The sequence below is a fragment of the Neolamprologus multifasciatus genome, chromosome 23 (genome assembly GCF_963576455.1).
Source record: "Neolamprologus multifasciatus chromosome 23, fNeoMul1.2, whole genome shotgun sequence".
Lineage (NCBI taxonomy): Eukaryota > Metazoa > Chordata > Actinopteri > Cichliformes > Cichlidae > Neolamprologus > Neolamprologus multifasciatus.
The window spans coordinates 37,038,467-37,064,792 of NC_140460.1; the positions used below are offsets into that span (position 1 = coordinate 37,038,467).

Below are 26,326 nucleotides of genomic sequence, written 5' to 3' on the forward strand. Positions count from 1 at the left end.
CTACAAGTTCCATCACTGCCATCGAAGTGAACCTTTTCACTCTAAAGCCATATTGGTTATCACTTAGGAGATTATGCTTCTCAATATATTTATCAAGTCTATTAACAAATAACTTTTCTAAAATTTTTGAGAACTGTGGGAGCAGTGATATTGGCCTATAATTGGTAAACTGACTTCTCTCTCCGTTTTTATGGATTGGAATAACTTTTGCTATTTTCATTTGTGAGGGAAATACACCAGTTTGAAAGGACAGATTACAAATGTATGCGAAAGGTTGCACTATATATTCTATAATACTTTTAACTAATATCATGTCAATACCAAAACAGTCAGTGGACTTTTTATTTTTAAATGTCTTCACAATGTTAATTATTTCTCTATGAGTTACAGCACCAATAAACATGGAGGACACATTCTGAGTAATATGTTTATTTAGGTCGTTATTATTTCTTGACTCTGGAATTTCTTTTGCTAAATTAAAGCCAACATTTACAAAGAAATCATTAAATTCATTTGCAATGTCTTTAGTTTTATCAAGCGCAATATCTTTATCTTTTTCAAAATAATCTGGATAATTCTTATTTTTTGAGCCCTTTTTGATTATACTATTTAATATCCTCCATGTTTCTTGTGTGTCACTTCTACTTTGCTCCAATAATTTGTGGTAATATTCTTTCTTACTTGTTCTTATAATATTTACTAATCTATTTTTATATAACTTGTACTTTATTTCAGCATCTTTTGTCCTCTGTTTTATGAATCTCTTATATAGATTATTTTTCTTTTTACATGCATCTTCTATCCCCTTTGTGATCCATGGCTTATTTGATCTGTGATGCTTTCTAGTGATTTTTATTAAAGGACAATGTTTTTCATATAGTGAAATTACAGTTGATAAGAATGCATCATATGCACTATTTGAATCTTCATTTGCAAAAACCTCATTCCAATTGTGTTCCTTTAAGTCCACCTGGAGGGCAGCAATGGCTCTTGTTGTTCTAAGTCGTATCATATCAAATATTTGATTCTTTTGTTTAGTTTTAATCCCAAAATAATTTTGAAAAATTGCAAAAACAGGAAGATGATCGCTTATATCAGTTATAAGAAGTCCACCTACTATTTCATGGTCAATTTTATTTGTGAATATATTATCTATCAATGTAGCTGTATCAATTGTTATTCTACTTGGTTTTATAATTACAGGGAAAAGGGAGTTACTATACATTGTATTTATGAAATCTGTTGTTTTCTGATGTCCATTTGGGTTTAGCAAATCTATATTAAAATCACCACAAATTATTTGCACTTTTTTATCATTTAGGTTGCTAAACATAGCAGCAAGTTTTTCATTGAATGTCTCAAGGCATGAACCTGGTGTCCTATAGATGCAACTTATAATTATATTGTTAGCTTTTTCAACATGGATTTCAATAGTGACACATTCCAATACGTTATCTATGGTGCTTGACATACATTCAATCAGACTACATTTCAAAACTTTATCTACATATAAGGCAACACCGCCTCCTTTTTTATTCACCCTGTTCATTGTAAATAATTCGTATCCTTCCAGTCCCATTTCACTAATTTTCTCATTATCGAGCCATGTTTCTGATATTGCAATTATATTAAACTTTTTTAACTTACTTAAACATTCTGTAATTTTAGAAAAAATTTTATACAGGCTTCTACTATTGAAATGTATGACTGACAATGCATTTGCCATTTTAATATTCATATTGAATTGGTCATCCGTATAGTACTCACAAGTATTATTGGTGTTATTGTAGAAGTGGGTATCTGGGTCAATGTTACTTTCAGGGTCATGCATGTTGTGCTCTGCATAGTTAAACGTTTTGAAGTTCGTTTTCTCAGCGTGTGTGGCAAAATAACCACCTTGACAGTCCTTTTCATAATCAAATTCTTCCTCTTCAATATCTCTGAATGGAAACCTATAATCTGTGTCCAAACTTGTCATTTATGTGTTTTTGTTTTTGTTGTTGTTTTTTGAGCCGTAAGGCCAGAAACACTTTCCATACCCATTGTTCATTATCCAATCGTCACTTTTCCAATAGATTCCAGAGCAGATTCCTGATTATTTATATTGCTCTAAGTCTTTGAGTTCTCTTATCATCACAACTTTCGCTTCTTCGGGATTGCCATTTAGTCTTATCATTACTTTGCAGTTCCTCGTCCATGTCGCTTGTATCTTATTTTGTTTTCTCAGGCTGCGTGCCTGTCTTGCAATTTCAGCAGTCTTTTTCGTTAAATGTTCATTTAAATACACACCAATCCCTTTAAGCTTCTTACCCTGTTTCAGTAACTCAATCTTTGTTTTGCGACTCACAAACCGAAGAATAATTGATGGCTTTGTTTTACTGTCTTTCCTGGGGAGCGTGTGGCATGCTGCAATATGATGGCTCTGAATACTTACATTCTTCGTTTGAAGGAATTTTATCACTTGCTGTTCAAGCGTTTGCAGCTCCTCTACCGGGGCATCTTCACCATCTTTACCTCCCCCAGCTGTTACTCCGGCGTAGGTTCGGTGTTGCGTCTCCAGTCCACTTATGACTAAATCATCCATTCTTGTGTATTGTTCAAGGTCCTCGATTCGCCGTTCCAAGTCGTCTATTTTCTTGTCCTTGTCCTTTATGAGGTTTTTTAGTTGTTTTATTTCATCCATTAGGTCATGTAGCATACCTTGTTGTTTAGCCACTTTGCTCAGTTCATCAGACATGAAATTAAGCGATTTCTTAATCTCCTCCAACTCCTCTTCAACTCCTGGGTTTGCTCTTTTAGGCGGCATTTTGAAAATGATGAGATTTGTATTTCCTTGTGATGGCCCGTTGAAGTCACTGTTGATTAACTTGTTGGTTGAGCCTTGGCCTAGTGGTTGCTGCAGGAGCCTGGGCCTAGTGGCTGCTGGAGGATCCTGGGCCTAGTGGCTGCTGGAAGAGCCTGGGCCTAGTGGCTGCTGGAAGAGCCTGGGCCTAGTGGCTGCTGGAAGAGCCTGGGCCTCGTGGCTGCTGGAGGGTCCTGGGCCTCGTGGCTGCTGGAGGATCCTGGGCCTGGTGGAGCAGGAGGGTCCTGGGCCTGGTGGCTGCTGGAGGATCCTGGGCCTGGTGGCTGCTGCAGGAGCCTGGGCCTGGTGGCTGCTGGAAGAGCCTGGGCCTGGTGGCTGCTGGAAGAGCCTGGGCCTAGTGGCTTATTTTTCAGTTTTGGTGCAACAAGCTACCAATTGTCTGGTGTTCGTTTCTTTTTCCGTAGATATGTGTGCTTCCTTCTTGTGTCGTTTGTTGTCTTCAGTTTTGTCAAAAAAAATTTTTTTTTTGTCTTCAGTTTTGTCAAATTAGTAGAATACCTTGTCTTGGGCTGCTACTCCCTGGAGTCTGCTACTCAAGCTGCTGCTGCCTCAAGCTGCTGCTTGCATACCAGTCTTAAACTGGTATGCAAGCACTGTAATGCAAGTATATGTCTAATACTTAAAGAAATTAAGATGTTTTTCTTTGTCAGTATTTTTCTGAGCTGTTGACCAAAAGGCCTGGACTGCTAACTGCTTTTCCCCACCTTTGTTGCATTCAGTTACTCAGTAATTACACTTTAAACAGGCAGGATGAGATGCTTTTTCACTATAAGCTTTGTGAAAATAGGATTTCCTGCAGAGCTAATGAGTTCCATGGAGGGAAGGTGCTTTTTGTTTTTTTGTTTTTTTGTTTCGTTTTTCAACTTTATCGACTGTATACTTATTATGCATTCATGTGAACTTCAGTGATGAATTTATTTATTCAATATTCTGTAAACATACAAAATATTGAATGACATTAGATTATCTCTGCGACAGACTGTTGCCTGCAGATCAGATCAGACATTAGCCGGGTTGCCCGACGGGATTCGGTCACTTGAGCTGATTTGATCATATCTCATCAGCCGCAACCTTGATTCAACCCTCCCATGTGAGCGCCACAACAGCTCTTCATCTGATTATATTCAATTAACAATACCCCCCCCCCCCCCACACACACACACACACACACTCAGAAAGACACACATGCTTTTTTACCAAAGTTGGTTTGATTGCAATTAACCACGAGGGAACTCAATGAAGGCTTAAAGAGGAATAATTCTCGCTGTGCCTGTCTGCTTTTCATTTAACTGCACGCAAGTTGCACTTTGGAATTTTAATTTCTTTAGATGATCCATAGCTCTACCTTTCGACTTTGAATAATGGCACCTCTCCAAAGTGATTTGTCAGTTCACTGAAGCGAAGCGAGTGGGATTCGGCTCGGATAAGGCCCATTTCTGTTTCTTTGCATAAGTTTGCGCGACCTATCAAGAATACGCTCGGTCATCAGGAGCGTCAGATCTTTTCGTCTTTGGCTCTCCTCCCGCTCTTCATCATAAGGATCTATGTTGCCCTCTTAAGTCACCATCACACCACCCATTAGTTTCTAATGGAGCGAGGCGATCCGACTGTAATCTGACTATCCCGTACCTTCCTGTGGTCTGGCAGGAGGTGCCTGAGGGAGCGGACTGCTTGCTGGACTTCTTTTTTTTGTCCCTAATGACACATGCATGTAATCATTGTGATTGAGGAGGTGATCTAAATTCCAGCTGGTACAAAATAAACAGACATGTTCAAATTCAGTCGCAGTGATGTTGTTGTGAATCTGCAGCTTGCGCCGTGTTTGCTGTCAGTTATTGGCTTCACCACTTAGCGATGATTTTGGCACAGCAGCCTGCAGAGCAGCTACTCGTATCCAGCTAATGATCTATTATAGATCAACTTGTTTACAGCAAATCTGCTCTCTGACCTTACCAGCCTCTCGCCATCTGTTTTCCTAGATGGCACCGCCTCAGAGCAGTGTATATTATGTGTGTATGCTGTTTGAGGGTGTGTGGAAAACGTGCGGAGTGTTTTTCCCCTAGCTCTCTCCCAACTGCTAATAACTCAAATCAGCGCAAAGTCACACTCCCGGACGTGCGTTCGTATGTCTGAGGTTGAATGTGTGTGTGTCTGTGTGTGTCTACTTCTGAAGCAACTAGAGGATAAATGCTTGCAAATATTCAAATCCAGCTCATTTAGGTCAAATATTTAATGATTCATGCTTCAATTACACAGCTAAAACCACATCTGCGTCCACTGTAATGCACACAAAATCACACTTTCCTGCACGAAACACACACTCTTATTGTTATCATTCATTTTTCCTGCCTCTCAACCTCATCACCTCACTGATTGGCCTAATGAATGGAGCTCTGCGGGCTGTAATGTGCCTGAATGGGCCACTCCAATTATTAGCCCGCCTACGTCTGAGACGGGAAGGACATATGGAATGAAGGCGAGATCGTTTTATGGAGATTTTTGCATGCAGAATGAATCTGCTGTTATGAAAACAAAAAGCCTTAGAGAACTTTCAGTGCAAACAAAGTACTTAAAGTGCAGTTTGTTGCTGTTGTTGCTGTTGATCTCACTGACATCATCCAGAGCCAAGGGTAGGAAAAAACTACCTGACGTCTGAGCTTTTGGTTCATATAGGTTATTTGTATGAATTCCAACCTTATATTCGAAACTTTGACCATGTTTGACATAAGCATCCAGCATCGATGCATGACAGAAACTAAGGAAAAGCTTAATCGTTCCTCTTTAAGTAAAAATAGCTCACAAAAAAAGGCATAATACAGCTTATGTTTGTTGTTAATGTCCTCACGCAAATAATAATCTTTCAGGAGACGCAGATGTGAAAAAATACAGCTACATTTATTATAAAAGCACCTTATCTAGGAGAAAAGAAACAAGCACAGGTTACAGTAGTTGTGGTCATCCACTTCTGAAGTATATCTTTCCTCAGAGTCTTTTTATCTGCTCGTCTGTGTCTGCTCTCACTTCCAGATAAGCGAGCACGGTAAGTTTCTGTACTATCTCTCAAATTTGATAATGAGCACTGAGAATGTCCTTGAGGCCTGTAGATACAAAATAGAGGAAGATGACAAATAGAGGAACCAGTGTCAGGTCACTGTGCTTGAGAATCTCTCCACTAATATTACCTTTTCAGTGGATATAAATGCCCCTTAATCAGAAGGATAAGAGTCAGGAAACATAATCTTATTACCCAGGAGAAGAGTGTGGTTTAGTTGCTGTGGATAAGAACAGGTTTCAGTTATTTGAAGTCAATATGTTTACAGGCGTGCAAAATAAAGGGGGGTACTTAGTTTTCACAGGATTATACAAAGTGCTGTGGAAAAGCTTAAGTACACCCCATGATTCAGTAGCTTGTAGAACCACCTTTAACTTTGTAATTGTTTTCAGTCTCTCATAAGCTTGTGGAGACATTTTTGGGCAACTCTAGTACACAACGTCGCTTTACTGTTGCTTATACTGAGGTTTGCAGGCATCTATTTGGACATGGACTGGTCCATTGCAGCACCTTGTGTAGTATCATTGTCCTGTTGCACGAGCTAATTTTATACATGCGTTTAGCTGGAGGTGGGAAAAGAACAGACTTTCATGACCATGTCTACCAAAACAACCTGAAGGAAAATGTCCAGCCGTCTCTTCGTGACCTCAAGCTGAAGCACACCCTGATTCTGCAGCAGGACGATGATCCAAAACACACCTCTGAATTGCCCTGTCAAGTCCTGATTGGGATGCTGTGACATGACCTTAAAAAGTTGGTTCATCCTTGAAAACCCTCCAGTGTGGCTAAATTACAACAATTCTGCAAAGATGAGTTGGCGATGATCTGAAACATTTAAGTTTGACAAACATAAAAAAACATTGGGAATCAGGAAGGAGGCAAATACTTTTTCACACCACTGTAACCCTCGGGCTTTTTGCAGTTTCTCCGAGTGTTGCATACTCTGACCTTTCAGTGAATTTGTTGGGACACACTCTGTGTCCTTGTGCTAACACACAACTGAATGCTCCAGACCTTTAAAAGGCCAAAACTACTGGTTTTATCGAGGCGCTCACACCAATGATTAGCCACTACTGGCTGCTACTTGCCGTCTTAATTCCGGTTTTAACAATAAGGGTGTACTCTGAACAGAGACCTGTAAAAAACATGACTGCAGCAGTTGAAATGGTTCGACATTTGTTTTTATAAATTGCTTTCAAACTATATATATATTTTTTTATGGCGTTCTGTCTGCAGGGCCAAAAAATTCTGGCATTAACGGGCATCGATAGGCAGAGAGGCCGGCTTCAGCCTCTACAAAGATAGTTTTGTGTTAATGTTTGGCCGACAACACCGTTAACAGCTGTGTGAAGTGGATTTCAGGATTTTTCTCTTCACTCAGGATAACAATGTCGGATGGTGGTAAAATCATTAAAGCCTGAGTCTTACAGGTAAGATCTACCAGATTCAAATTTGGCAACTGTGGTTTGTATACAAGCCTTGAAAGCTGTGACTGAACACAGAAAGATCAGATTACTTTATGCTGCCCAAAATATCCAATTTGTTTATAATACAAATGTGGGAGTGTATGCATGTCATAAAGTATTGCATAAACAAAGTCCTATGTTCCTATGATATGAAAAGGAAGAACTGATTAAAGATGATGTAAGATTTAAATGGATAATCGAGTCATTGTTTCAGCAGTCTGTTTTGCACGGACTGTTAATTAGCAGCTCATAGACGGGGCGTTAATAGGAGAGAGAGAAGTGCTGGTTTAAACACATCATTATGTCTTTTTTTGCAGTCTGATGTCTTGGCCGTGTAGCACGAGCCTCCTTACAGCTGTATGTGGTTTGATGGGGGCTGTCAGCTGGTGTGTTGCACTTGGGATGTAATGCAGCACAAATCTCACTTTTCCTCTCCAGGCTTTGATGTTGAGTCAATAACTATCTAATAAGACCTGATGGTAGGAACACGTAAGCTGATGGGTGTATAGGAAAAAAACTGCAGGTGAGGCTTTCTCCCCCCCTCCTACCACCTTCAGGCTGTGAGCAATGTTGGCTCTCCATGGAAACAGGGAGTGCAAAGTGTCATTAATGTGTAGTTCATTATCTGTATAAGCAAGCTCTGTGGTGAAACAGCCCCTCAACAATCCAGGGGGCAGCGATACTTTTAGGCAAATGGAAACCAACCGTTAACCGTTTTTTATGACGTGTGTTTACAAAGCAGAGAGTGCGGATTTTCCTTTGAATCATCCCGAGCGTTTCCAAAGCTGTTATTGCACAAGGAGGAGGGCGACGGGCAGAAAGAAAGAGGTGACGTATTGGAGGAAAGCTCAGTGTTGAGGGAGGGCAGATGGAAACGGGGGGAGGAGCAGAGAGCCACAGGTGAGAGGGCGCCAGTCTCACAGCTCAGAGTTAATCACTCCTTCTATTTCTCTGTCAGATCCCGAGAGGAAGGAGGAAGGGCGGATGGGGAAGAAGAAGGAGGGGAGTCGGAGGGAGCAGCTGGCCTTGCGATGGCCACGGGGAGAAGAAAGCTGATTATTAGAGTCTGGCTCTGACTTTTGGGGAAGAAAGCTGGATGTGGGATTTTTCTTCCTGCGTTTGTGTGGGAATGTGTGTTTATGAACATTTATGAGGAAGGGGGGGGGGATATGAGTTTGTGTGTGTGTTTTTGTGTCAGTGTGTCGTGTCCACACATGGGAAACAGCACCAGTGTAACCACCGCTGATGTGTTTCGTGCTGCGGGAATGATGAACGAGCTGGTGTGATATTGGTGTTGCCGACATAAGAAATACGAGGCCCGGAGCTCCCTCGTCACCCACCTCCCTCGCTCTTTTGCTCCCTCATCTCCTGCTGCCGCCTTCCTCCTCCTCCCCTGCCACATCTCTCCCTCTCTCAGCCTTTCTGGCATGTGTGATATATGAAGAGTTTGCCCTGTCCCTGTGAGTGTGCTTATATAATAATGTGGTCGGCACCTCAGCGCCTCAGCTGGTGTCTCGCTCTTGTGTACGTGTGTGTTTAGCAGCGACTGCGCTCCCAGTTGGACCACACGTGCTTCATCACTATGACTGCAACAGCTGCTAGGGAGACAAACACTGTGGCATTATGTTTTGGTTTTTTCTAACTTCAGACCGAACACAACACCAAAATCTTCCCGTTTGACCCTCGACACTTCGTCTCAAGTCCAATAAAACACGCTCACTGGTGATGCTGCCACACTGTCCTGGTGTGGTCGTGCGTTGGCACTCTGTAAGTGCTCCGCAGAGCTTTCTAGAGCCATGCAAATGGGCACCAATGCAAGATATTAAATCCGGCGTGCCTCAGTTTTACTCAAGCTTTTCGTCAGCAATGCTGTGTGCATGTGAGTCCATTAAAAGCGGCCAATCATAAGAGGACAAGTTCTTATCTGCGCTCGCAAGATGTGGTGGCTGGTTTGTGCACTTGTCTCTTGTGAGTTGTGAGTCTTGTGCCATAAGATGGAAAATAAACATCTGTGAAATCTCCTGCAATTAAAGAAGTTGTGAATAAGTTTCCTCACGTGTTCTTGCTAACGCAACATTTGTTTTACAGCTCAAGTGTCCTGACTTTCTGCCTCCTTGTGATCACACCGCTCTGAGTAATCTTATATTTTCTGAAAGAGCTCAGTCAAAGCTGTTTGAGCTCTGACTAAGAGCAGAGACATTAAAGTGGACTGTCGCTCTCTGCGCTGGAAGTATTAACATCACGCCCTGGAGAGAAGAAATTGACTCCACCGGCAGAGAAATTAGTTCCATGCGACAGAGTATACTGGCCCTTCAACCTGTCTGTGTGACGTTTTTCAAAGAGCTACCCTCTTCTGATGAATCCTCTCCACTAGGGCTGGGCTATATCATACTGTTCACAGTAATACCGGTGTAATTTTGGGCAACGATAGGAAAATGAAATATCGCGATAGAATATGGATAAAACGCGCATGCACAGTTCCTTTGTTTACATGCACATGGCGGCGACGCAGAATGAGAAGAGCGAAAGTGGATCGTTGAATGAAACGGATGAACCAGAATTGGCTTGTTAAAATGCTGCAACTTCAGTGGTGTGGAACTAGTTTAGCTTTCGTCCGTCAGATACACAACAAAGCACTATTTTTGGTAGAGCATGCTAGCGGGCCGTCGTTATTACCGTGTTGTTTGGAAAATACGGCACACTTAAACTCAATCCTTTGATTTTTCTGAAAATCAACAGTGCCCCTTATAATCCCGTGTGCCTTATGTATGAATTCTGGTTGTGTTTACTGACCTCTAAACGATTTTATGTACACGGCGCTCGAAAATCTGTCAAATGTTTTAGTACGACTTTGCTAAGCTACGAAGCCGCACCGCTTGATGGATTGTCTATCGTAGGCGGAGCCTCGCGGAATGATACGTACTGTGCTGTGTGTGTATAACTTCTTTTTAAGTTTTGTGGATATTATACATGGTTATACTGAGGATATGTCGGCCAGTTTCCACTGGAAATGCCTTTTGGTTAAACTGTCAGCGAGGAATTTGCACTGTTACATTTTATATAACTTTAATGCACATAAAAAAAACAGCTGCTTGTTTAAGTGAAAATACATTGATGGGATTTTTTGCACTAATAAAGTTGTGGAGTTGTAAAGTATTTTGTCTAATATCAATTATATCGTCAGTTATATCGTTATCGCAAATTTTCAAATGTATATCGTGATAAATATTTTTGGTCATATCGCCCTGCTCTCCACCTTGTGCGTAAGACTGAAGAGGGAGCGATGATATAAAGCAGGAAAAGAAAAATCCCCCACCGCGACACATTTATCATGACTTTAACCTGTTCCTTTGTTATCCTCAAGCTTTTTTTTGTTTTGCTTTTGTAGAAGGAGTTGTGTGTTTATTTGAGACAGGAGAATGATTTTGTCTTTAAAATGACCATGATTGAAATGCAGTTGTTCTGCCTCTGGAAACACTCATTTTCCCAAAGTTCCATAAAGGAAACCATAAATTGAGTCCCCGTAAGACGAATTGCAACTCCGTCTCTCCCGCCTCCTGTTTTGTGGCGTCCCTCTGAGAGCCCGAGAGGACGAGCAGTCAGCCCGAGCCCCACATCTTAACAATCAAAGCATTTCATGCTGCCTGTGCAGGCGTATCCCTTTCTGTGTTTCCCTGCAAAGGAAACCTCCATCGTCTCTGATGGGCGGTTTAAAATCATAAACACCTGTCTCCTGAAAGACTAAACATGATTCAGTTTGTTGTTCTTACAGCCTGAAAACACAAACCAAAAAGTGCTAGCTAGCTTTGTGAAGGGCTCCACCCTTTGTTCCAGCTTTTCACTGGAAACGATGGCACGGTGATCATCCTTTTTATGCTCCCATAGTTAATTCTCAAATCTTTGCATTAAAATAAAATCGTCCCACCTCATTCAGCTAAATTCAGTTCATCTCTTAGAAGAAAACTATAAATGAAAACATGTACTGAAGCTCAACTCGGAGTGAAAGCAGCCAGGTTCTGCTTTTACATTGTGCTACGTTCCTGTTTGTTCATCTTTGCAGATAAAGCTGGTGTTTATTAACCCGACTTCACTCGCTGTGTGCACCAGTGAGCCTTGGCCGATCATGACCCTGTCGCTGGTTCCATACTGTTCCTTGCTTGGACCATTTCTGACAGATACTGACCACTGCAGACTGGGAACACCCCACAAGAGCTGCCTTTCTGGACCCAGTCGTATAGCCATCGCAGTTTTGGCCATGTCACTTGCTCCCCTGATATATCCCACCCACTAACAGGTGGCATGATGAAGCGCTAATCAGTGTTATTGACTTTCCCTGTAAGTGGTCAAAATGTCTTTCGTCCAGATTAAACCTCAGACTGCACAGTGCAGGGAACAGCTGTGATTGGCACATTTAGAGAACACTTGATTTGCTTTGGCTTTGAATTCTGCTGGTGGAGCACGCACTTTCAATATTTCTTGATCATGTTTAATTGTGTGAAGCCACATTGTGATTAAAATTCCACCATCTCCACCAACAAACAGGATCCTGCCAGACGCATGGCGACCACAAATACAATAAAACACATTAGAAGAAAATAAGAAGCTTGAGGGGTTTTTTGCTTCATTTTTAAACTATTCTTGCAAAGAAGAGAAGGGTTGTTATAGGAAACACATTTAATTTATATTCTAATCCAATACATCTTTTTCGAACTCTTCCACGACATGCATTTTTAATTTCTCTTTGATATTTGGGCATATTGGGGCCCGATGAATGTAAAACCAAAGAATTACCGGATTTTTTTTTAACCTTATTTTCGTTTTTAAGAAAATTAAGAGCCACATATGAGGATATTCGTTTAAAATTTTGATAGAACAGTAGCAACAAAATGTCCTCGTAAGTGGATATCAGGCCCATGTAGAGCAAAATTGAGTATTTTAGTCTAAATAACCCAAAATGTGATGTCCACATATGTGGACGCCAGGTCCTAGGAGGTTAAAGTACAGCATTTTGAAGTAGTTGGGAAAGCCCACCTAACCTGAACAACACTTCTGTGCACATTTCCTACTGTGCCTTAAAAAGCAGCGGTCCCAACCTTTTTTGCGCCACAGACCGGTTTATGCCCGACAATATTTTCATGGACCGGCCTTTAAGGTGTCGCGGATAAATACAACAAAATAAAACTAGTACTGGTACCAAAAAAAAGAAAATTTATTCATAAAACACGTGAAAAGACCAAGGAAGACCAAGTAAACGATAAAAACTATAACAAAATAACTCTGAAAACCGATAAAAACCCTGAAAACTATACATTTCACACCTGAGCCTCAACTCTCGCGGCCCGGTACCAAACGACTCACGGACCGGTACCGGTCCGAGGCCCGGGGATTGGGGACCACTGTTATAAAGAGTCCCACAATTCCTTGTGTAATATCTGACGAACAAGGGTGGCTCCTTCCTGTAAGAAATGAGTTTAATTAGTAGTTTTTAGCCTGATTTGCTTTTTTTTCAAAAAAAATTCAGGGCTCACACAAAGTATTCAAAAAACCTTGTAACCAGTACTGGAGGTGAGTCGTGTCCTCTCTAACACTGTAAACGGGTTCCTGATGCCTGTTGTTGTTTTTTTGTTTCGTTTTGTTTTTTACATTGTGGAATTGCAGTGTCTGAAGTGTGGGAACTGGGTCAGCATTCGCTAAATTTGCATGAATGCAGATGCTTAGATCGTTGCACCAACAGACGGAGGGATTTACTTTGGTGCGTTAGTGTTTAGATCAGTCTGTCAGAGGCATCAAAGAGACATTATGTTTAATGTGAAAGTACTAGCTGCCATTTGGAACTGCTGGCACCTCTTCAAACAGAAACATTTAGAGGGTCAAGTAGTGATGTCTCCGTATATGATTCATTATTTTGAAGCAGTCTTTTACCACAGGCCTGACACTTTCGATTAAGCGTTTGCTCGAGCGCTTTCGTTTGTGAGTGGGAGACTGGATGCGTCACTTTGGCCGCCTTTATGGTTTCTTTTCTAATCTTACATACTGCTTGTGTGCACAGTCATTTCTCACTGAGTGTGTGTGTGTGTGTCTGCAGGCCCATAGCCAGGTGTGTGTATATCTGAGTGGTAATCCCCCACATCTGGTACATGTGCTGTATAGATTGAGGCTGGAATAGAAGCAGGATTAGCCCTGCTCTCACTGGTAATACAACCAATTTTCTACTTGTTTAAATAACACAGGCTAAACATTCCTCTGATGGTCCCTGCAGTGCCCTGAAAGTCTGTGGCTGTGTGCAGGTGAAGTGTGTACAGTACTTAACAGTTGGGTTAGTCTTTGGTATATGCCTGAGTGACTAAGTATATCTCTGTGAGACGAGTCTGAGTGTGTGATCCCTGCTTAATGTTAGGTGTTATTTTAAGGGAAAAGCTGCACTCCAAACTCTGGAAACACAGATTTATCTTATATTCAATGCACATATCGCTTGTTGTCTCGGGGTTGGTAATTCAGTGCATTGCATAAAAAGCCGGCTGCAAAAGTGTTTCACCACATACAGATATTTCCAAATGGTTTCATTGGAGTTTAAATGCAATCAGTTTCCATTAGTGCTGCACAATCAAAGTACAGCATGCGTTAAACAATAAATCTGAGACTGTATTGTTTGGGGCTATAATACGGTGGTGCGAAAAGTGCTTGCCCCCCTTCCTGATTTCCAATGTTTGTCACACTTAAATGTTTCAGATCATCAAACAAATTAAATATTACAAAGAGATAACACAAATTAAGGGTAAAAAACACCAAACCCACATGGCCCTCTGTGAAAAGTGATGTCTCGTCAGTCCACAGAGTAGTTTCCCAAAAGTCTTGGGGATCATCAAGATGTTTTCTGGCAAATGTGAGATGAGCCTTTGTTTTCTTTTTGGTCAGCAGTGGTTTTCTCCTTGAACTCTCCCATGGACGTCATTTTTTCCCGCTCTCTTTCTTATTGTTGGATCGTGAACTCTGACCTTGACTGAGACATGTGAGGCCTACGGTTCTTTAATGTTGTTCTGGGGTCTTTTGTGACCTGGATGAGTCGCTGATGTGATCTTGAGTAATTTTGGTCGGCCGGTCACTGCTGAGAAGGTTCACCACTGTTCAAAGTTTTCTCCATTTGTGTATAATGACTCTCACTGTGGTTTATTGGAGTCCCAAAGGTTTAGAAACGACTTTGTAACCCTTTCCCGACTGGTAGATGTCAGTGTATTTGTTTCTCAGGTGCTTCTCTACGTTCTGTCGTGATGCTTCGAGATCTTTCTTGCTTCACTTTGTGTGTTTATTCAAGCTGAACTCAACTTTTCAAAAAATGTGGTTAATCACAGTTAATTCATGATTTTACAAGATGGGCAATTACTTTTTCACACAGGACCAGGTAGGTTTGGATAACTTTTCTCCCTTAATCGATGAGATCATCATTTAAAAAACTGTGTTTTGTATTTACAAGTTATCTTTGTCTAATCTTTAAATTTGTTTGATGATCTAAAACGTGTAAGTGTGATAAATAAGCAAAAGACTATGAATTCAGGGGAGGCGCAAACACCTCACTCCACTGTATGTTAGATGGTCATGATCAATGCTGTGGATCACCTTTTTCTTTCTCTCTCAGTCTGCACACACTGATAGTTTGATGTGACCTTGTTTCAGACTGTCAACAGTGGTTTGTATCTTGTTGTAAACCCTCTGTATTTCCCTTCATGAAGGCGGCTCTTAATTTTAGACTTGGATAATTATATACAGCTCCTTCTTCGAGAATGTCCTTGACTTTGTTAGATGTTGTGAATTTGTTTTTCTTACTCATGGAAATGGTTCTGTCATCATCCACTTTAGTTGTCTTCTGTGGTCTTTCAGGCCTCTGCGCTGGCCAGTCCAGTCCTTCAAAAGAATGAACCAATTTGTTGACGTGGCCACTTCTATAAATTTTTTTCTATGTCTCTGTTAGTTCAGTTTTTTAATGATACCTCCCTCACTTACATAACGTCTTTGAGCCTCATATTTAAAAATAAACTCAAAAGCTATAAATTATAGAGGTGGGAATCACCATACATCCCACGATACGATATTATCACAATACTTAACGCACGATACGAAATTATTGCAATTTTTAAAAATATTTTGCGGTATTCAGATTCTGTGCATAAAGGTAAACTTTATCAATATTAATTTTATCTAATATCAAAGTCTCACACTCAGTCTTTCTCTCATTTCAGTTTTATTGTTGACAAACTGAACGGTTTGTATTACAGTCTAGTCCAACTTGACTGAATCAACCATGTGGTACAATTATAGCTATTCTGAACTATGCAGTTTATGAAAACTATGCAGCCCCTTCACCAACTGAAGAATTTGAAAGTAAATTAAAACAAAATATAATTTTACATTAAATAAAAAAGTTTTAAACTTAATTAAAATAAAACATGTCTTAAATTAAAATAAGTAAACTGTCATGTTTATTGCTGCCAAAAAAAGTTAAACACATTTGGACAGTGAAGGAATGTCAGGATTCTTGCTCAGAAAAAGGATCAACATGCTCTGAAGCACAAAAAACTTTTTTGTAACAAAATATCGATTTCTGCTGTCCCTGTATCGATACATTATTAGCAAACAAAATATCACAATACTACACAGTATCAATTTTTTTTCCCCACCCCTAATAAATTACAAATTCATCACTTTGAATCAACTTCTGATATTTTGTTTTCTTCATTTGTGTGTGAAGTAACAAGGGAACAAGAATTCTTCCCTCATTAAATTTAAGTCTCTGAAAATGGCTCTGCACAGTTAATGCAGATTTACTGTAAGACCCTTTGAACTGAATCTGAAAGTCTGCACACCAATCACATCTTGGACTGCTTGATTTAAAATCCAGTGCGGTGGTGTACTGAGACAACACTGCAACAGCACTTTCTTTGTCCAACATGTCATGGACCTAATTGTATGTATGTCTTGTGTAGTCTGTATAGACAGATGAGTAACAAGCTTTAAAAAGCAAAGGCAGGTCATCTTGTTATAATGCAATGTTCTCCATGGTTTTTATACATATATCTGACACACATCTGTCATCTAATCATTGCAGAAGACCAGTGACACCAGCAAAAGCCATGGCCACCTCATACAGGAGAAATGTGTAGAAATTGACAAAAAGCCGCTTTTCATTTGATCTCCAAGGTGCCCAAAGAATCTCTGGGATCCACCAAAACAAGCCTGAACCATTTAATGCACAGGACCCAAAGGAGTCTATCCTGTGTTTTTGCCCTCAGAGACAGATTATATACCATCAATCCATAAAAAACAAGCTATAAGATTGCGATGAAATGGAGTGAAATACATATTTGAGCCTCTACAACCCAGCCAGAATTCTGGCTCCCACCGATGGGCATCTAGATTACAATCAATCAGCCAGTCAGTTACAGATACTTCTGAGCTCAACTCCTTATGTGTACATCTGTTCACAGAAGACCATCAGCAAGAAGATTGGTGAGAAATGCAGGTGTGATTATTCAGAAATGGAAGAAATGTAAAATCAGTCGCCCTCAGTCTGGTGCTCCATCCAAAATAATCATGAGAAAGGTGGTGTGTTTGCCCAAAACTACACAGAACTACAGTAATCAAATGATTGGTTCCCCTGTAGAGTTAGGAAGGTGATACTGGTGTTGTACCTTAACTTTGGAATCATATTTTGACCATTTTTGTATATGTAATGTGCTTCTATATTAAATACGCAGCAAAAAAACAGCCAAATTATGACATTTCTTGAATTTAAATGAGAAAATATGAAGATGTAATCAGTGTAAAGGGTGAAATGACTTTTAATTTTCAGTACTCAGCAGTTTTTAATGCACAGCCCTGCAGCCAGCCAGCCTCATAAACGACTCTGCATTATCCCCCATAATCCAGCATTTCTAATAATACATACAATGCTCTTTCCCTTAAAGCTGAAGCTAATAGAACTGCGTGAGTTCTCTATGTGTTTTATTAATATGCCTCCTGGAATCAGCTGAATATAACCGATTGATAATATCCACCGGTACAGTTTGTATATCCGATTATCCAGCAGCCGCTCCAGCTTGAGCATTACCGATCTTTATAGCTGAGACTGTTACTAATTACATTCACCTGCTAGCTGATTTGAAAGAAGAGCAAATGACTTTCCACGCTTTGCTCCTGATTGATTGCCATTTCTAACGTGATGTCATGGATATGCAGAGCCAAATTTGTGCTCATTCAGCCCTCCGTACCTGTGCTCTGTCAATATTCATCAGGCTTTACAGCTGTGGAGAAACTCATTCTCCACACATGCTCTTCCGCTCTTTGATGAACAGCCTCTAATTCATACATGGAGGGAAGATGATGGCGTTGCAAACACTTTCACACAGGGATATTCACACCTCAGCTGCTTGAAATTCAGAAACCCGTAAAACAACAGCAGATGTGCAAATGCACAATTACATGTAGGAGCCATATGGAGAAAGCGTTTGTTTTTGTTCCGCCGGCTGACCGAAAACTGCAGTTTGAATACTTTCAGCTACGGCGCGATCCGAAAATGTATACACAGTCAGATCGTCAGGTAGTGCAGGCTTTCATTTTCTGCAGGCGAGTCAAGACACTGAGCGTGGGAGGCTTATACTCTTTGATTCAGATTTAAGTGTTTTTTTTTAAAAAGGGATCTCTAAAATCGTCTGTACTTTAGAGAAGAAAGTGTGTGTGTGTGTGTGTGTGTGGGTATATATGTGTGTGAGAGAGAGATGATTGGGTTACCATACTACTGTCAGGATGCTGTGCACTCCTTCTGAATTATGCATCTCTCGTTCAAAGAAAGAATGAAGAATAGCGTGAGAGAGAGAAAACGGAGAAGAGGGGGGCAGTCGTAAGATAAATGACAACAGCACAAAAGCATCTCAATAGACTGGTACCACACACACAAATGTACACACGCGCACACACAGCAGTGCTAGACAGCGATGAGAGAGAAGAAAAATGGGTTGATTAGTACCAGCGGATGGAAAAGGGAAGTGTGTATGTTTGTTTGTGAGGTTTTTGTGTGCATGTGTTGGTGACGCTTATGTAAAGGTTAGTGGTATCCACATGCAGTAGCCTTTGACTAAAGCAAGGTGGCACTGTTTATCCTCTAACTGTGAAGTAGTAGTAGTGTGTGTTTCAGACTGTGTCTACACATAGTCTATATATATATATACACACACACACACACACACACACACACACACACACACACACACACACACACACACACACACACACACACACACACACACACACACACACCAGTATGTGTCTGGTGTGTATTTTTAAATGATGGCATTATGAAGTGTATGAGCTTCTCTGTGCTTATCATACTATCCTCTTCCCTGTCTGTTCCATAAAGCACTTGCTGCATTTGGCTAATTAATTTTTAGCACGTACATAAATTATTTAAAACACCCAACTGGTCCATCTGTGAGTTGCAACATGTAAAAATATCAGCAGTGATAAATAGGATGCACGCAGTCGTCGGTGTTAACATAAAGCTTGAGTAAAAGAAATGTCAGTCATAGTAATAGTCATGATTTTTAAGTGTATTGATTCCCAATGAAGAAATCCTGTTTGTTTTGATCTCACATGTCAGGGAGGCCAAAGGTTGGGCTTGGGCATTTTAGAAAAGCAAATGGAGTCATTGTCCAAGATCAGTACCTCAGAGGGTACCTCTGTAGAAGGAAGGTAGGTCAACTAATCTGGACACAAAAATACAATTTAATTAAACAACTGAGAACATGTTAAAGTTAACTAAATGATGACCAATAGATATAGAAAGCCCAAAGTAGTATTAAAAAAAATGAAATAAAATAAAATCACAAACCAACAAAATTGACACGTACATCTGAATCTGGTCTTTAGCAGGTCTTAAAATAGTGTAAGTGCAACCTCAGATAAACAGCAATACATGTCATTATTTATTTAATTAACTACACCCTTATTCATTAAGAAGGTGAGTAGCTGGTGATCAAATGCACTAAACTAACTGATTATCAGCACGTCCTGTGTAAAAGCAGAAGATTTGACAATTTGCTGTACAGAAATGTTTCAGCGTGCTTTAACACAATACCAACGAGAACTAAAAAAATTGTATGATGTATAAGGTTATAAGACCGTTTCTAAACAATTTGAAGTCGTCATACTACAATGAGAAAGAGGGAAAACATTCAAGATGGCTGCCACTTTTGAAGTTAAAATGAGTGAAAAATGTTTGAAGACAAACAAGTTTAGCCAACGTTAGCTAACAAATTAGCTAACAAATTGTTAGCTAAACAGTCGTTAAACAGTTTGCTATCCCCAATGTTTAGTGACATTAAATGGATATGTAGAAGTGGATACATGCTTTAATTGTAATCTGATAGTTATAGATGCATGGAAACGGTTAGCTAACCAAAACTGGTACATTTTTAAGCTAAATGTAATCGCAAATCTTAACTATTAGGCTGAAATGAGTCCAGATCCGAACGTATCTGAACACCAGAGGTGCTGTTTTTGACAAGGTTCTTGAGTGGACTGAACTGTGGGACTACGTCATATTTTATCAAGGTGGTGTTGAACCGTGCCCTGCTCCTAGCTAACAGCCATTTTAATGAAAAAACTGTCTTTGAGTTCTCATACAGGTAAAACCTGCTTTGCTATGAGTGCGCTTCCTGCAACTACAGTATTTTGTGTGTAGTGTAATAAACAATAGACCTTACAAACATCAAAAGTATTTTAATACTGAAAAGCTCCTACTGACACTCACTTTGTTTCTATTTTGTCATAATGACAGACATACCTTTTTCAAACAGCTGAAAGCAGAAAAATCACAGGTGCCTTAGAATATAACAAAGTTCATTTGAAAGTTTTATGGAAAGTCTTAACTTACAGTGTTAAAAACAAACACCTAGATGCCCTAAGGCAGCCTGAGAATATGTGTGGGATCACAACCCTTTGAATTCTTAGAAATGCAATTTCTATTTTGGCTTAGTCATTTAAATCTATTCAAACACAGCAGAGTAAGAATAATAAAGATAAATAAGTATAATAAAGTAAAATAAATACATCTTAATGTAATGGAGGATGCGTGTGGGAGGATGTACGCTGCCTGTCTTTAAATTTAAAAATCTGTGTGCTTTGTCTGCTGAAGGCTTCATATATGGCAACATCTTATAACTCTGTGCCCCAGGCAGTGTGTACATACACAGACACATTATTTATCTATATCCATGCTTCACACATGGTTTTATATGTGGCTTTCATGTATTTCTTGGTAATCACTTTGGCTCTGCAACACACACACACACACACACACACACACACACACACACACACACACACACACACACACACACACACACACACACACAAAGCCCGCCTGGTCACGCTGGATATACACACAGTATTGTGATTTACAGATGATCATAACATGGCAGTATAGAGGACTTAGTTATTCGTATTTGTCGTGAGTATCTGTGTGTGTTTGTTATGGAAATGAGACCGAGGGGTCACATTATTCAGCAGTAGTTGACATGCAGCCTCCCCAGGTCCATATCAATATCCCCCCACGGACGCAGCAGGAAAAATAAGGCAATTTGTTTCCTAGAATATTAATGACAGTCAGGAAGGACCGAGAGAAACTGGTGTTAAGTAAACGCTCTCTGAACCATACAAGGTGTTGTTCTTCATCCTGGGGCAGAGAGGCCTCCAAGGGGAAGATGTTGGTATTGTAATTGAAGGACTGAATTTCAAATCGCTGTGCTTTGGAAAAGTGAGCTTTTCCCAGGTTTATTTAAGTAGCATCCTACAATATTCATTCATTTCTATTCTACACCGTTTAAGGCCTGGATTACCCAAACAAAAAAAAAAACCCACACGCACACATCCCACTGTGCTGAAATCAGGTTTTGTGCCACAGATGTTCACAGCTGTCCAAATGCAGTGGTGGTGAATGCATTTAGTTTCTGATCATGTTTTAAAAATGCATCAGCAGTTTGCTCTCTTAGAAACACATTGTTGTTCCATTAATAACCGATTTAACCAGTTTCTGTGAAACTGGGCAAAGACTGAAATATCTCTGATGATCCATTTGAAACACATTTGTTGTCTGAAGAGGATGAATCATGACTGGAATTTGACACGTTGTTACAATAAAGTGTTTGTAAACTGTTTAACACATGATACTAGTATGATTTATGAATGCTTTTTAACTCCCTAGTTTCTTATCTAGAAACATTGTCTGTCCAAAAATGTTAAAATCTATAAACCACCTTCAAATAGAAATGGTTTTATTTGTCACTCGTTGTGTAATCGGGGACAGTTGTTGCTATTGGATGATCCAGACTGGTTTTAGTTGGCGCACTTTTGTGTTGCTGATGGCTACTTTGTTACAGGGATGTCAGAAGAATTGACACTTTTAATGCCAAAATTCTAAAAATGAGTTGTTACTTGTTTTCTTTTTTCCTTTTTTTTTCCATTTAGTGCTGTAGGTACATACTGTAGGAAACGTATGTGATGAGACTGCAGTTGTTCCAGAGCTGACAGGGGCAACATACACCTACAAATGGCTATAAGCGCTACTGTACTTTTCACACAAAGGGAAGGAAAAACTTCCAATTTAGTGAAGCACCTAAAAGGCTAGCATCCAGATCTGAATGAATGATCCTTCTGGTGTTACCCTAAAATTTCCATGACCATCTTGTTTGGGACAGCTGGTCTGAAATCAGCTTTATTACTTTAGCTAAAATGTTTTCTGTTATAGAAATGCTTAAGCTAAAGTCCCATAACTAACGTTATACCCTGTAGTAGGCTACTGAGCAGCCATCCTAATATTCAACTAGTTCCAAGGTGCTTTATATTGTAGGGTAGAACCCTACAATGACACAGAGAAAATAAAGAAAACCACAACAATCATATGACAGTCCCACTGAGCAAGTGCAGTGGCAACAGTGGGAAGGAAAAACTCCCTTTTAACAGGCAGGAACCTACAGCAGATCCACTCACACCCAGTTGGGAGTGAGTGGAAAATATTTCAGTTTCTGCCCTGTTGCTGCTTTATTTGCCAAAATGACATTTTTATTAAATGTTTAAAAGGTTCTTAATAATGGATCTTTAATTACAATGGATGATCATTTTGATTTCATGTTGACCTGGGTATCAAGAATCGTGTAATTCTTTTGGTCCTCGACTGCTAATTTTCTGGTATCAGCACATCCCTACAAGTAGCAGGACCCCACGGAGATTTGCTGGTCTGTGCTCACTGTGTACTTGGATTGTAATCAGCATGTTTGTATTCGTAATGTGAACCTGTTAGCATGCTACTGTTAGCATTTAGGCCTACTGAGGTGCACTGTATCTTTAAACTCATCAAGCAAAGGTACATTTATCTTAATTTTTCTTAGGTGGTAGGAAATGCTGCTGTTCCAGGGTAACCAGAGCAGGCTTGATGAAAAGGTGTAACTGTCTCTTTATTGTGTATCCCTAAAGTGTTTTTAGGTCTTCTTGGGGTGGTCTGTTCTGCTCTGAATTCAAAATGTAGCTTGTCAGCAAATGACTTGACTTTCACCTCCGTCAGCACCCAACAACCGTCACCTATAATGGCACCATGTTGGGATACGGCACCCTTTATGGACTTGTTCTAATTAGCTGTTAATTACATTTTTTATACATAGAACCAGTTTGTTTAGGAAAACCTTTTCTTTTTATTTGTAAGAAGTTTTTTCTTAACTTAATAGGATTTTTCCTGCATGCAATGCAAAGGCATCTTGAGCAGATGCTACTTGATTGGATTTGGTCAAGTTAAAGGTTACGGCTTAGCGCCGAGCATCTCGTGATCAATGGAAAGTCATCGCCGAGACTCAAAAACAGTACTTCATTTTGTTGATACTTTGTGTTTGATTGAGTGATGAGTGGAAGCAGCGGGGCGGCCTTCATCAGCATCACTCCCCTGCCTGTGTCAGCCATAAAAAATTAACTCCTGAAAAGCAAATCATCATCATCCCTCCATACATTAAAAGAAGTTGTTCTTCAAAACAAATAAATCGTTCTCGAGGGGAGCTCATCATCACTGTGTATTTGCGCGTGGTAGTTTGTGTGTGTGTGCGCGCGTGTCACGTTATGCTCGGAGACTTCTTCTTTGATTGATGCTGTCAACGAGTTTGGAGAAAGAGACGGAGGCTCGGGAGAGTTGGAGATAAGCAGAGAAAGAGGAAAGAAGATAAAGAAGAGAGAAGGAGCTCGCGAAGCATCCATCAGCCGGCGCAATCAGATTGTTTTCCTGGCGATCTGTCTTTTCTTTTCCCTTCTTTGCATCTGCCAGCCGCTCAATCCCTCATCTCGCAGCTCACGCCAACGCTCATACGTATGCGCGCATGAATACAGTTGACGAATCTCCTTTGCATGGCGTTGGCCAGGTGTCATGAGGATATTGAATCACGGGAGGTTGAGGTGAGAGGCGGCGTCACAGTGTGATGGATGATGCATATCTCTCCGCCTACTCCGTGCGCATTGTTTATACACACACACACACACACACACACACAGGGTCTGTTTGGTTATTGTTGTTGTTGTTAATTGACGCCCTAAACTCGTCTGTTGTTTTATTTCCTTCCCTCGTTCCATCGCGGTTATTGCTTTTCATTAAGTGGTCATTTCCCTTCGCCGCCGCCATCTAATGAGAGCGTCACGCCGCCACGCGCCCATTTATCAAACCAATCCGTGCAATAGCACGGATCGCAGCGGGCACGCACACAAACACGCGCTCGCTCCCCTTTCCCCCTATCTGCCATCATGTCCCTGTCTCAATTAGGATTGTTTGTCATTCTCCTGCCCTCCATCCCCTGTTCATTTGGCCGCCCCCGTCTCTTCCCGTCGTCTCATTGTGTCAGCCGTGTCATTGTGTTTGACAGCTTCTCATTCTCACGTCAGATCTCATTTGAGCGCTAATTTCATACGTGCACACCTCGCCCCGGGCCTCGCCGTGTGTCACGTCCCCCAAACTGGACGAAATGCCCGGTCAGAGTTTTTCTCCTTTGTTCACGAAATACAGAAGTCATCGTGTCGCTGCGGAGGCACCAGCCGATGTGTTATGCACTGTAAGGGGTTTGAGAGTGAATGAGCTGTGAATCCACCTCTGTTTGCTTTCCTTAGACACACACACACACAGTCACACACGCATCTGCATATTTGGCAGAACGAAGCAGGTTGCATCCCCACTGCCGGCAAGATAAATCACATAAAAGCCTTCCTGTGATCACGGCACAGTGGAGATGCTATATAACCTGGCTGTGTGTTTCCAGCTTGTTCATATGCCAGGACTCATTGTTTATCCTGTCACGCTAGTCTCAAGAAAAGCTTGTTTGTTTCAGATTTGTGTACATATCATGTTTAATATTTTCGAACATTTAGGATGCAGTTTTAACTTTTGTGTTTGTCTTCCAGCTGGTGGCAGTGTTTAACAAACCCCAGCATGTGAGGACGGAGAGCCCCCGAGAGAGCATGTCTAACAGCTCGTCCAGTGCTGCCCCGAGTCCAGAGCCCTTCACCTACTACCCCCACCTGCAGTACCAGGATGAAGACAGAGGAGAGATCGAAGTGAACGAGGCCGTCCTCAAAGCCAGTACGTCCCTACCTGCTGTGTAACTTTTTCGTGTGCACGTGTTAATTATGCAAGTTGAGCCTCAACTCGTGAAAATACACTTTTCCTGACACAGATGTAAGAGAAGAGTCTGCAAAAATCTCTTAAACACCTGAGCAACCGAGGCTATACTCAATCAACACATTTTTTTGTGCATGTGAGAAGGGGTGTCATGGTGATACAGCTGTGTATGTGTGTGACTGCATGTGTGTGTGAGAGAGGGCGAGAGAATCAGAAAGTGCATTTCTGGAACAGATGCAAGCAGAACACAGAAACTTTTTGCCTGTAACTTGATGGCGTGTGAAAACAGATGCAGCGTTGACGCAACCTGCTCTCCTGGCGTCCTCACTTAGCGTTCTTTACTTAGTCTGAGCAAAGTGTAAAAACGAGAGCCAACTCAGAGCCACCGAGGCAGCAATGCAGCATTCATTTAGAAAAACAAAAAACAACTGCTGAGGATTGAGTTGCATTTTAATTAAAAAAAAAAAAAAAACACAATTGGAAAATGCCCATTTGTACCTCAGCCCTGTTGTTTTTGACACTGAAATTACACTTTGGGATTGGAAGGTCTGTTAAGGTACTTGACTGATAAATGTTATATCATTTTCCTATCGTCCCCTGTTGTTTTTGGATATTATTCTGCTTCCAAAATAAGTGAAGTGCTTTGGCAAAAAAATCCAGATCTCACATTATTTACAGTTTTGTATTCTGACCAAGTAAACCTGTTGCTGTTATAAGTTAGCCAAGCTATGGCAATGATACCAACTGACAAAGAAGAAGTAGTCAAAATTAAGTCAATCCACAAGATGTCAAAGCTTGCAGTTCCTCTACTGGCCACTTGAGGCAGGCTCTAAAAGCGAGTCCATCCCTTCAGATTCATTACAAATAGGTTTAGCTTACCTAGTTTTCCCTTTGTGACATCTACACAAGGTTGGTTACTTACCTGATTAAACTTTATCAACTAGTGCATGCATAAGAGAAGTTTTGGGTATATAAATGAGATGTTATTGTTGTGAAATAAAAATGATATGATGCTGTTATATGGTGTCATAAGTACATAAATGCTAAAAACAAGTCATCTTAGCAACTGTCTAGCAATAGGCTAGGCCAGCGGTCCCCAGCCTTTTTTGCGCCACGGACCGGTTTATGCCCGACAATATTTTCATGGGCCAGCCTTTAAGGCAGGGGTGTCAAACTCAAATACACAGTGGGCCAAATTTCAAAACTGGAACAAAGTCGTGGGCTAACATTAATATTTATTGAAAAAAAATCTTCCT

At 40.6% G+C, this 26,326-nt stretch overlaps 1 protein-coding gene across 4 annotated transcripts in view; it reads left to right on the forward strand.

The window, feature by feature from the left end:
- The window catches only part of pard3ba (par-3 family cell polarity regulator beta a), a 225,201-nt gene that overhangs the window by 20,957 nt on the left and 177,918 nt on the right, over positions 1-26,326 (forward strand). For all 4 annotated transcript variants that reach the window (XM_085151856.1, XM_085151855.1, XM_085151854.1 and 1 more), the window contains exon 3: positions 24,854-25,031. In XM_085151856.1, the coding sequence (XP_085007982.1) occupies positions 24,854-25,031 (178 nt within the window). The remainder of the gene's footprint in view (positions 1-24,853; positions 25,032-26,326) is intronic.